Source organism: Henckelia pumila, chromosome 1 (assembly GCF_033568475.1).
Source record: "Henckelia pumila isolate YLH828 chromosome 1, ASM3356847v2, whole genome shotgun sequence".
Lineage (NCBI taxonomy): Eukaryota > Viridiplantae > Streptophyta > Magnoliopsida > Lamiales > Gesneriaceae > Henckelia > Henckelia pumila.
Genome location: NC_133120.1, coordinates 133,191,698 through 133,205,882, shown reverse-complemented (window position 1 = coordinate 133,205,882; position 14,185 = coordinate 133,191,698). Strand labels below are relative to the sequence as shown.

The following is a 14,185-nucleotide window of genomic DNA, read 5'->3' as shown; positions in this document are numbered from 1 at the left end:
GCTTGAATTATCCTTGAGCTTAGTATTTTATGTTTTCACTTCCTCGAATGACTAATATAGTTTCATATAATATTTAGCCATCACATGTAATGCATTTACTAGATCTTCACGAGTAAATTCAGAGGAGCCAAAATCGAATACCTCATCATTGTTCTCTTCTTTTTCCAATTCGACATTTGCCATTAAACATTGAACTTTTTCATCTTTGCTTTCACTGGAAGATTCCTTATATATGCTTGATTCAGAGTCTGGATCATCCCATTTCTTGATCTCTTCCGCCATTAGCATTTTTTTATCTTTCTTATTTTTGAAGTGCTTCCTATCATCTTTGGACTGTCTTTTCTCGAAAGACTTCTTCACGTCTATTCTTGGCCTAGTACAATCTGCAGCAAATTGTCATAGTTAGAACATGTAGTACCATCACTTGTATGGTCCTTTTTATTATAGGGTTTTGAAAATTTAGATTGATTTTTTCTCATAAATTTATCAAATTTTCTTACGAATAGAGACATAGCTTCATTAATGCTTTGCTCATCAGTCTTCTTTCCAGACCCTTCTTCAACCATTGGAGCAACAGTACTTGCAGCCAAAGATTTTGTTGTTTGAGGAGTTGATGGTTCTTCTTCAGTGCAAATTCTTAGCTCAAACTCATAAGCCTTTAGGTCAGCAAACAAATCATGCAGTTCAATTTTGCTCAGGTCCTTAGACTCTCGCATTGCTACAGCCTTTACATCTCATTCCCTAGTCAAAGCACACATAACTTTCATAAAAAGTTCATGATTAGAATAAACAATACCTAGAGTAACATGTTCAGATATTAGGCTGCTGAATCTTTCATCAAATTCTGCCATAATTTCTCCTGGCTTCGTTTTGATTTTATCATATTTTTTAATAGCCACCGTGAGCTTATTATCATTGGTTTGTTCATTTCCTTCACATAGCTGAATAAGCTTTTCCCATACTTCTTTGTAGTTGTACATGTCTTGATTTTGTTGAACATGGTTTTGTCCAAATTTTTGTACATAATATCTTTGGAAACATTATCTAGATTTGTCTTTTTTTGTTTTCAGTGGTCCATTCAGATATGTGTTTTTCAACAATATGAGGTTCACCACTTGTCATAGCTACGTCAGTGTTGATCTTTGTGATTTTCATGGGACCATCTTTGATAACAAATCACATATCATCGTATTGAGCTGATAGATGTGTCTGCATACGAATTTTCCAATTATGATAGTCTTCTTTTGAGAACATAAGAATTTTATTGAAAGCAGATGCCATTTTTAGAGTTTAAAAGATATCAACGAATAAAGAAAAACCCTCTCTGATACCACTTGTTAAGATCGAATATGTGTGTAGAGGGGGGGTGAATACACACTTATATTATTTTAAAAATATTAAGCAGTCTTGATAGAGTTACTTATTAAGACTATTTTCTTTATTCTCAAAAGTAGTTTGGACTACTAATATAGTACGGATAAATAGTCCAAATACTTTTGTGATATTTTCAAATAATGAAAGATAATAAAGTAAATAAGCAGTTGAAGTAAATGAGACAGGATATATGGAAGTTCAAAGAAAATTGTTTCTACGTCTCCCCTTCTTCCACTTAAGAAAGGAATTCACTAGAAAGTATTGGATTATACACTCCTTTGTATACAACTCACCCAAATCGTAAGACTTATGTTTTGCCTATATCGAAACTCCTAGTATCCAACACAACTTAAGACAACAAGTCTTAAACTCAACACATGAAGTAAGTATAGTTTGAATGAATCCTTAGATTCAAACAAATTGAGCAACTCCTCTTTAAAAAATCTGGAATTAGCAGTTTGGAGTTGACTCTTTGCCTTTTTTTGATACTTAGGAAGATATGATATGTAGCTTGTATGTGTGGGCTTATTGAGCAGTAGAGATAAGTATATTCAAAGTGATCATAGAGTATTTGATAGCTTTTTGGTTGTCTGTATTTCTGTCTTGTTGTTTGAAAGCTTGCTCTCTTTATATAGTCATATTCTTGCAGCGTTCAACATTGATGACTAAGCGTTCTTCCGAACTGTTTATTCTTCCAAGAATCTTCATAAATGTATGACTGCGTGTCTTCATAAATGTGAGACAATATCTTTGCCCAAGATGGATAATATTAATTATTGCGGCTCTTAATGTATTTGACGGCTTGTCTCTTTATTGGTCTTTGAGCTTTGTTTCTTTAGAGCATTCTTGACTTTAATAGTCATAAAGAATTTTGTCTTGGAATCTTTTCTTGTAAATCTTAAAATAATCCGAAAAATAATCTAAAGCAATTGAAGAATGATCTTAAGCCTTTGAGCAGTTTGAAGATACTATTGAGTAGTTCAAAGATCTGTTGAGCTGTTCGAAGATCTTCTTACCTGTTTTACAATGCTTGGCAGTTCATTTGTAATCACAAAAACTAAGGGTCCAACAAATGGGGTGTCCAGAACTAAAATCGAGAAGTGAGCTAACAATGCTCAGTACGAAGTATGAGTAGATACATATTATGAATGCAAAATGCAAATGAATGGGTACCAAAAATCTATCACGGTAGAAACTCATGCTCAAATAATGACGTCATGGTATGTATCACACTGGGCTGTCACATCAGGAGGTACTCTCATACCATAAGAAATAAGTGAAAGTATCCATACCCAAATCCATGGAATTCATCCACAAAACATCGGGCTGATAAATCCCTCTAATGGTAGTATCAAGGTATAGGCATGCTTAAGGGTCCCGACGGTCCGGTTCTGGCCGGTTCCGGTCCTTTCGGTCAAGGAACCGGTCGGAACCGGTGATGAACCGGTCCGGTTCCGGTTAGCTTGGAACCAATTCGAACCGGAACCCCTTTCTATGGGTTCCGGGCCGGTTCCGATCCGGTTCCGGCCGGTTCCAGACCAGTTCCGGCCTGTTCCGGCTTGGTTCCGGCAGGTTTGAACTTTTTTTTAAAAAAATATCCCAAAGTTTAAATTTTTATTTAAGATTATTTGTTTAATTTTTGAAAAAAACATTGAATTAAAAATTTTATTTAATCAAAAAAAAATTCAAATGTTATATACGCATTTTGAATTTTCAAACACAAATTTATTCATTTACAAAGTAATATAAGTTTCGAATTACATAATTTAACATCTAAAATTCATCATGATTAACTAAAATATACTTCGAATACTCCGGATCTTTGTCGGAACTTGAACTTTGAAACTCGTCGAATGCTCCAGTGGTCCTATTCTTTTTTCCGCTGCAAACCAATCTTGGAGGCATGTCAACATACTAAGTGTTTCTGGCTTTAAATTGGTTCTTTGATCACCAATTATTCTTTCACACACTGAAAATGCCGATTCAAAAGCAACACTAGAACTTTGAACGGCTAGGACGTCATGTGCAATTGCCGCTAGCACTGGATAAAGCTGAGAATTTACTTTCCACCAATTTATAACATCAAAAGTCTCAGTAGTCTCAATATATTTGCTCAGATAAATTTGGATCTCATTGTAATTAGTTGTTGTAGTTTTTCCCTTCAACTTTTGTCTTTTCAAACTTTGAAAGAAGTTGATTGCTCCACTTTTGCCTATCTCCATCGGTCTCTCATCCGACTGTGCACTCGGTTCACCCTGTTCTCTTGCATACAAATCAAACAATTCTTGGAGAGAATGTGTTATTGACTTCTTCTGATCGTCAACATTCTTCCAAAGAAATTTAGCGTAATATTCAAAAAATATGTCTAACCCACCTTGGCTTTGACTAGGATCAAGTAGTGTTGCTAAACCATGCGAAATTGGGATATTCTCCCAATATTTCAAAAATTTATCTTCCATGTTAGAAATAAAATCATGCATAAATGAATCACCACAATGTTCCATAAATTTAAAAATCATATTGAAAATCAAAGGCAAAAACATGGGAGAAGTGGGGTAGTGAATGCCAGAAAATTTTTTGGTTGCTTCTTTAAAAATTTTTAACAAAGAAACAACATGACTCAAAATATTCCAATCATCGTCAGTCAAGACTAAAGCATTTGCAGCAATATTATTATAGTATGGAGTAACTAAATCTTTAAAACGTAATAAAATTTGAAGCAAATGATATAAAGAATTCCATCGAGTGTCAACTGGTGCAGGAAATTTTTTAAATCTAATCCCATTTGATTCCACTAGTTTTTTCCAATCACGTCCATATATTCTTTCACGTAATAATTTTCCACATGTTTTGAATTTTTCTATTATAGTACACAAGCGATCATCCAATGCACATTTAACACATAAGTTGATAACATGACAAGCACATCTAACATGAAGCAACTTTTCATCTAAAATTGGTTTTAATGAATCCTTTATGTATCTAATTGCAAGAGTATTGGCACTCGCATTATCTAATGTAATAGACATTATTTTATTTTGTATTCCATAAGTCTTAGCAATATTAAAAACATATCTAGCTATAGTGTATGCATTGTTTGACGATTCTAAATAATCGAGTGATAAAATTATTTTTTGCATACACCAAGTTTCATCAATCCAATGACATGTAACAACAAGATAAGATTCAAATTTAATATTAGTCCAAATATCAGTTGTCAAACTAACTCTACACGAAATATTTGAAAGATGCGATTTTAGTGTTTCCTTATACATATCGAAACAATATTTTTTAAGTGTATGCCTAGAAATATTATGAAAACCCGGTTGAATAGTACTAGTAAATTCAACAAAACCTTTTTGTTCGGCTAGTAGGAAAGGTTGACAACATTTCGTAACAAATTTAACAATGGCTTTTCGAGAAATATCTTTAGTAATCGTAAAAGCTCTACCACTTGAAGGATTAATTTGTTGTTGAGTTGGTTCTCTACCGAATGGTTGTAGAGTATCCGGGTCAAGTTTATGTACCTTGACTAAATGTTTTTTCAAAGTACCAGTACTACCGGAACCACCGCCAGTTTTGTAAGAATATTTGGTTTTACAAATTTTACATACGGCAAAAGAGTTGTTCGTACCTTGTTGTTTGATATCAAAGTGATCCCAAACTTTACTTTGTTTTTTCTCGGGTTGTCGTCGTACTCGTTGAAATCGTGTTGCTTTCCCGAGCGGAAGATGGTGTCCCGGCATCTAAATTGGGGATTTGCATTGCTTCTTCCTCCTCGTTCTCAGGTTCGACTTCATCAAAGTCGGGTATATAGGGAAAATCTTGATCAAGATCGAAGACACGTTCACCACCACGACCACCACCACGGTTTGAAGATGATGCCATTGAATGTAGAGAAAGTAAAATTTAAATAAATATATATTTGAGATATAATTATAGAGAAAGTAAAGTAGAGAATTGTGAGAAAATTGTTGTGTCAAATTAATGAAAACTATCTAGTATTTATAGAATTTTTTTGGGTATAAATATAATTTATTTTTTTAAAATGGCCCCCTAATTTGGGGGCCAATTTGCAATTAAACCATGCAGTAGCCATTGAACGGCTACTGCATGGTACACAATTGACAATTGTCAATTGTCAATTGCCAACGGATACAATGTATCAGTTGGCCAACTTTTCTATTTTTTTTATTTTTTTTTAAATTTCCGGTTCCGGATCCGGTTCCGGGTAGGATCCGGTTATATCCGGATCTGGTTCAGGAACCGGAACCGGAACCGGATGAACCGGTTCTAAAAACCCTGAACCGGTTCAATCCATTATTAAATGGATTGGACTCGGTTCCGGGCCCGGTTCTTCCATACCGGGTTCGGTTCCGGGTTTATTGGGTCCGGTTCGGTTCCGGGCCGAACCGGCCCATTAAGCCTGCCTATCAAGGTATATGCTCAACGTCATAATGCATGCAACATAATAATCGTGACATAATAAATGCACATAAGCCATACCATATAAATCATGCAAACATAGAACATGCGACTCAACCAGGATATCTAGGCACCTCAGAATAAGAAACCTAGCGATACTAGCTCTCTAGTCCAAGCCTATAAGAGACAATCACCGTATCACTACGCGTCTACTAAAAGCCTTAACTAAACTAATAGTTATTCACTAAAGCTGATCAGAGTCTAGAGATATACCTGCGTCCGTAATCAGCCCTTTGATGAATATTTCCTTAAACTCAAGGCACAACTCTGCTAAGATCTTGGTATCACTTCGTCACTGCCTAGCCCTCAAATACATCGCCCGTAAACCCCTAAAAAATTGCTAGAAACTAGAGAGCTTTGATAAATGAGTAAAGAAAGTAAGGCTCTTGACCATTATATATAGACCTCGATCGGAATGATTAGGTTGTAGATTAGCTTAAATTAGGAGTCCGACTACTATATTCTTCCCAACTTAAGATATTTTGTCCTCGAAATCCAAGCTAGGATAATCAGAACAATTAACACTAAACAACCTCATAAAAAAAGTGCAGTTTCAAATACAACTACTACTCAAATAAACAAAATACAATCAAAATAACTCTGTATGCTCGAAACGCATACGACTCTCTAATTCTCAAGTCACTTCCTCGGTGCCTCGACATTGCCACTAAGACATAACTAGAGGAATGCATTTATTTCGAAGTACCTTATCCTTCTTGTCGAGAATCTTAAGCGGTCTCTCCACATACGACAAACCTTGTTCTAGCTGGACCTCTGTCGGATGCAAAATGTGCGACTCATCTGCAATATACTGACAAATTAACGATACGTGGAACACATTGTGAATGCTAGAGAGATACGGTGGTAATGCCAATAGATATGCCACATCTCCAACATTTTCCAGTATCTCGAACGAACCAATGAATCTAGGTGTTAACTTGTCCTTCAGACCAAATCTCATCACCTTCCAGAAAGGCGATACTCGCATGAAAACATGTTCTCGCGCCTCAAAATGTAATGGTATGCACTTGGTTTTGGCAAAACTATCATGCCTGTCTTCAACGGTCTTGATCTTTTTCTCGATCAACTCAACCTTTTCCATGATTTGATGGATCAATTTCGGTCCTTCAACCTGTCATTCCCTTACTTCATCCCAAAATAAGGGTGTCCAATGACAACGACCATAAAAGGCTTCGAATGGTGTCGTGCCAATACTACGATGATAGATATACGCGAACTATGTCATTGGAAAGTGATCCTACCAAGATAACCCAAAATCCATCACTGAAGTCCTCAGCATATCCTTTAATGTCCGAATAGTCCTCTCGAATTGACCGTCAGTCTCTAGGTGATATGCAGTACTCAAACTCAAAGTAGTTTCCAAATATCGCTAAAAGCAACCCCAAAAACATAAGGTGAACCGCGGATCTCTATCACTGACTATGCTCAAAGGAACTCCATGCAATCACGCGATCTCCTGGATGTATAACATCGCCATGAGATCAAAAGAAAACTCGTGGTTATACGGAAGAAAATAAGCGGATTTGGACAATCTGTCCACCACAACCCAAATAACATCACACTGCCTGTAGGACATTGATAAGTGGGTGAAAAATCCATCGTCACATGCTCCCACTTCCATTCTGGTCACAAATTGCTAGTCTATTGACGCAGTTGACAAGGAAGGATGTTCCTTTTGTCTGATCGAGCGAGTGTGAGCAGAGCTTCAACGAGTTAAGGAGTCAATTGACTACCGCGCCTGTTTTTGCGTTACCATATAGACCCGGAGGCTATGTGGTTTACACCAATGCATCTCTTCAAGGGTTGGGCTGTGTGCTAACACAGAGAGGGCAAATGATTTCCTATTCTTACAGACAGTTGAAAAATCACAAAGGAAACTATCCAGTGCATGACCTAGAGCTTGCAGTGATCGTATTTGCACTGAAGATTTGGCGTCATTATTTACATGGCTAGTGGTTCGAGATCTTTTCGTACCAAAAGAGTTCGAAGTATCTGTTCACTCAGGCGGAGTTGAACATGCGACAACGTCGTTGGATGGATATTTTTAAGGACTATGATTGTGCGATAAGTAACATCCAAGTTCTGCGAATCCATTAGGAGACACACTTAGCCGTAAGGTGAGTGTTAGTGCTCTCCGCACTAGTGCAGTGGCTAGTACCGTTCAAGAGTGTTGTTCTTTGAACTTCATTTTCCAGCAGAATAAAGTACAGCAGGGAATCTGAGTATTTTCAGTACTATCTGAGCCATCATTGTTTGCCCACATCCAAAAAGTACAATTTTCTGATCCGAATACGCAAAGGTTAGTGAGACATGCTCAGGGAGACAACACTTCAGGTTTCTATTTCCAGACAGACTGATTGTTGTGTTTGTTTGGTAGGGTGGTGGTACTCGATGATTCGACCTTGAGAGATGATATTTGTCTCAGGCACATCACAGTAGATTCACCGTTCACCCAGGCAGTGTTACACCCTCTCGAGAAATGACATGACCAAGGAATACCACTCCGACTATCCAAAACTCGCACTTACTGAACTTGACATATAACTGATTCTCACGGAGAATCTGTAGTACAGGCCTCAAGTGCTGCGCATGTTCGTAAATACTACAAGAGTATACCAAAATTTCGTCAATAAAACCACGACAAACTTTTCCAGATAATTGCAGAAGACTCTGCTCATCAATTCCATGAACACTGCAGGTGTGTTCGTTAGTCCAAAAGGCATCACTAAAATCTCATAGTGACCATAATTGATGAAACATTGAATTCAAGTCAAACTTGGAATACGAATAGGTACGTACCCTGAAGTTTGTCGAACATATCATCAATGCGCGGCAAAAGATACTTGTTCTTAACCTCGATTGGTTCAACTATCTATAGTCAATACAAGGACGCATGGAACCATCCTTCTTCCTGTTGAAAAGTACTGGCACTCCCCATGGTGAAACGCTCAGTCGGATATATCCCTTATCCAACAAATTCTGCAACTGCTGCTGCAACTCCCTCATCTCTAAACCTTATATCAAATCAAACCAAACATCACCAAAGTACCATTAATTAAGAAAATACATTTCTGAATTACAATAGACGATTTATCAAGAGATTAACAATCTACCAAGAATTAAACGAGACATATAAAATATGCAACCAAAATATTCCAACAACTTTTGAGACAATTTTACAAAACAAAAAAGTACCCCAAAAAAGATAGAAAATCGCGCATATCAAACCCAAAATATCGTTCTTTGTTGATAGAATTTCTCCACTTGTGCATCTTCTAAGATATCATTCCATTCCTGTAAAAACAATAATAACATGATTTGCAAGAAAGTTTGATAAGAAACATGGAAAAAATTCATGAACACTCGAGACATAAATCTTCATGAAAATGACACATTCTCGAGAAACCCAAAAACATTCTCCACATAAAGAAGAAAACCCTATAAGAACCAAAAGAGTGACCAAAGAAAGAAAATTCCATGAAGTGAGAGTTCATGGTAGCCATGAAATACGTCACCCTACTACTCATCCTCCTCTTCTCCTTCTTATGTCACTCCCTCTCCATACGCTTCATCAACCAAGTCAACTTCCTCGTCAACTGCCCTCCGAGGAACCAGCTGGCAGCTGAACATGGTGGGGGGGGGGAAAGCCTCCCAAAGCAGCCCAAAACAGCCCCCATCACTTCCCAAAACCACTCCAAACAAACTCCAAAACCACCGCCTAAAAAGCCCCAGAACAACCTCCAAACAACCCTAAAATAGAATCCAAACACCCTCCCAAAGCAGTCCAAAACAGCCCTCATTATTGAATTGGCTTGGATTCTCAGCATACAAATCATATACAGCATGTACCAAATCTATAGGTTCCTCAGCAAAAGATTCGTGTTCTTTTTGACCTGCTCCATCATTACCGTTCATTGAGTTCATTGTCATAGATCTTTCCCCATACCATATTCATGTATGATATGTCAAATTTATACCATTATAATACAAATGCGCACTTATAGTTTGAACATTTTTCTTCTTCAAATTACCACATCTTGCACATGGGCAAGGAATTGCATAAGGATCGTTAGCATTGCTCATTGCAGATTGCAAGAAAAACTTTACTCCGATATCGTATTCACGTGATAGCCTATCATTACACATCCATTCTTTGTCCATTGTTGACACAGTTGATCACCCAAAAATTAGCTAATACCTACCTTCAAAATAATTTGTAGGTCGTACAATAAAATCTTAACATAACCCCAATTATAAATAGTAATCAAATAATCATAAAAGATTTTGTGACACAAAGCAGTAGAAATAAGAAAATATAATATATTTTTTTTAAAAAAAAAATAGAGCATGAGCATGAAATAAAATAAATTACACATATATATGATTCAACTTTAAGTCCATGAAATCGACTAACAAAAACTATAACTTATGAAACTATAAGAAAGCCTTTAAAATTTATAATCTTATGTATTATAATTCCAACTTGAACACAAATTCGCACAAGATTTGATTGAAAAAACCCATTACAACTTCATATTATTAACTTCAAAGAATCCAAGGTTTGAAATTGACACAGTCCTTTCCACTTTTCTCGAAGTTGCTGCAACCAAGATCTTTCTCCTTTTAATTAACAAAATTAATTATCAATATTAGTATGATAATCGTGATGAAATCGAATTATAATTGAATGAGTAACGTTTTATTTACAGGCAGCTTACAATAACTGAAGAAATGAGCTGAAACTAAGCTTTAAATGTCCATAAACTTCAGGCAGCACGATCTGGATATCAAATAGCAGGGGTATTTTATGAGAACCTACCCAAAATTTATAAATCATTTTCCAGTGCACATATATCTTTTTTTCCTAATATGCGGACCCATATGATATGTATTTCATGTGCAGGCCTAGCTTTCTTATGTGGTATTGCTGTATATTAAATTATTGTTTAATTTTGATTAAGTGAAAAAATAAATTTTTTATTTTATTTCTTTATTAATTTATTATACTTCGTTAAATTAACTTGTACTATATTAAAATATTATCTTTTACTTCTATATTAGAAATAAATGATGAAATAATATAATTAAAATATTTTGACAAATTAAAATTGTGGCGAAGTAGAAAAAAATATTTACTTCGGAACATTTCATAAATTTGTGAAGTTGTGAAGTCGTCTATAGCAATTACTTCGTTAAATTGAAACTTTGATGCATTAATATATGCAAAATTACTTCTATATTCAACGAAAATATAGTTTTTATTCTCCAATATTGACAAACTGTGAAGTCATATATTAATTGTACTTCGGCATTCTTGTAAAATGTGAAGTAATACACGATCAACTTCTTCGATAATTGGAGAAAGTTACGAAGTAAAAGACGATTTTGTACTTCGGCATCGGTCCAACTTCGAACCGGTTTTGCCTCCTTGGACCGGACAAAGACTTCGCCAATTTACTAGATAAGACTTTGGTTTTAATGCGAATTAAAAAAAATTGAAAAAATGTGTTGTATACGCAATTTGTTAATTTTAAGTTAGTGTTGTCCTCGAAGGTATGATATTTTAAGGAATTAAAATTCTTTTCAAAGATAGTCTATTACTTTACTGGCGTTTACTTCGATAAATAACTATTACTTCAGGTAATCTCTGAAGTATATTAGAGAAATTCTAAATGTCATTTACAATTGGTCTTTTTTATCTTTCGTTTTTTTATTTATATAATAATTCATGATACAATCATTTGATAAGTTATTTAATATATTATTTTTGATATATACAATCAAATATATATATCACTATCAAAGACAAATTAGATAATGTTAAAAGCTTATTAATTCAATTTATTTTAATTATATTAGTGGAATGAGGAGACTAAACTCAAAAGATGAGGTTCTCCTATTTCACATCAATAATTTTCTTTATCAATAATTGATCATCAAAAGGATATCGATCTCTTGGACAAAAGAAATTAACATAAAGAAAGAAAGAGAGGTAGCTAATTCATTTTCTTTATTCCACCAACACACATTTCATCTAATCCAAGAAACTTCATGAAATAACCATTCAAAGACGCTTTTATAAAACCATCACCCCTTAGAAGTCAATATGATCATGCCATTTTACAATACAAAATGAAAAAAATTTCGAAACAGATTGTTATTTTTGCCCTTGTACTATTATATGCATCACGTGTTACCGCAAGAATTTACGTACAAGTGATTAATAGGTTGGAAAATGGTCGACACATGAATGTGCATTGTCGATCAAGAGACGATGATTTGGGATATCATCTGGTGGAAGAAGGCGGCTCCACGGTGTGGAGTTTCAGTGTGAATTTCTGGGGCACGACTCTATTCTATTGCGATGTACAATGGGGAGACTCAAAATGGTACCATTTTGATGCATATGATGCTAAAAGAGATAACAATAGGTGTCGTTCACTTTGCAGATGGTTGATTTCGAAAGAGGAATTGTTGTATGGTTATGATGAAGAATCTGGTTTGTGGGAATTGTTCCCTCTGATTTCTATTACATGAAAAGTTTAAAATTCGAGTTGCTTCTTCTTTGTTACATTCATACATGTAATTTTGAAATGAACGATTTTAGAAATATCTTGTTATTGAATTTCGGTTTTATTGCATAATATTTTTACATGATAAATTATATTTTGTATATTTATATCTTAAAGATGGATTTATCTATAATTAATATATTTAGAAACTTACTCATCGTGTGGTTGACAAAATTAAGATTCCGTCTCCACGTTATTTGAGTGGTCTTGTGTGGGGACTGATCACCTATCTGATCAAAATATTTAGAAGACAGCTAATTTTTTCATATTTTATGTTTTATAGGTTAAAATGAGGATATATTACATAATTTTGTGCTTAAAATTAAGCATATAGTTGTACTTGCATGTGCGTATAAAATGATATTTGCTATTTCTTTCATGTAAGTTTGGCGCGTTCAAGCCTTAATGATAGATACAATCTAAAAAATTAAAAATGTGGTCATATATTTATATTAATAAAATAAAAATAAAAAGAAGTATTAACTTTATACTCATAAAATACCGAATTTAACTCTTACATGATATTTAGGGATTCTCAAACGTTTTAAAATGCATCTTAATAGAATCAAACCACACATAATAATTTTAAGGGTAATGCTACATGTACAAAATAATTTTAAAGTTATCATGATACTTATATACATTTAATTTGATCACACGTACGTTACATATTACTTTTGAAATTATAAAATTGTCAAATGTACACTACTAGAAAGATATCTTCATTGGAATAGTTTTGTAACTTCATAGATAACATGTAAATGAGTATATAACCAAACATGTACATTAACATTTTCCATAATTTTTTAAGGAAAATTGCAAATTGATCTTGTAATTTTGTAATTTTGGTTATTTATGTTTTTAGAATTTAGTTTTAGTCCTGCATGTTTCGATTTTTGAAAATTTTAGTAATTTTTCTTCAAAAATGCTGACGTGGCACATTCACGCCAGCTCCACATCAACGTCACGTCGGAAAAATGACTAAACTTATCGAGAAAAAACAAAGAAAACGGACTAACATTGAAATTTGATAACACAAAAGACCGAAATCGCAAAATAACAAACAAACGAGACAGAAAAAACAAAATTTTCTAATTTGTTTACAATGATTGAAAATGTTTTTTATACCACACAACATGGAATGATACATTAACAATGTAAGAGAAAAACTATATTGACCGATCACACTAAATAGAGGAAAAGTTCTCAATCAATTACTCTTGATACATTACAATGATGTATTATTCGTTTTACATTTGACTTAAAACTATCAGACAAAACCTAGATGCCACATTTTTTTTAACTCATGTTTGCACATTAAAGAGGTTGTTATTGAATAATTTTTTTTTTGAAATTGTTATTGAATAATTTATTACCAAGTAAATTAGTAAAATGTAACCATTTAAAATTTTTGTTTATTCTTTGCTCATACTTTCAAGTATTTGTTAGGAACCAAATGCTTATGGAATATCTAATGGTTAATTTGGAAATAAATTTTTTAGGAGATTTGTTTTCTCTACAAAATATTTGGCTTTAATTCTTGATTATTGCTTTATAAAATTTTATTCACTCTTGTAAAGGTTGTGTAACAGTTCGAAATCGTTAAAATCGTATATTAAATTATATTTTAGAAACAGTTTTTTAGAAAATCCTTCATAACTGAATTTTTACATGGTCATTCTATTTGAATTTATGAAATAATAATAATAAAAAAAAACCAAACTGCATGGTCC

At 34.1% G+C, this 14,185-nt stretch overlaps 1 protein-coding gene across 1 annotated transcript; it reads right to left on the bottom strand.

Moving 5' to 3' along the window:
* Positions 1-6,526: 6,526 nt before the first annotated feature.
* Positions 6,527-6,961, bottom strand: LOC140874032 (uncharacterized). The gene has a single exon (XM_073277312.1). It carries the CDS (start codon positions 6,959-6,961, stop codon positions 6,527-6,529), a length of 435 nt encoding a protein of 144 aa, XP_073133413.1.
* Positions 6,962-14,185: the final 7,224 nt, after the last annotated feature.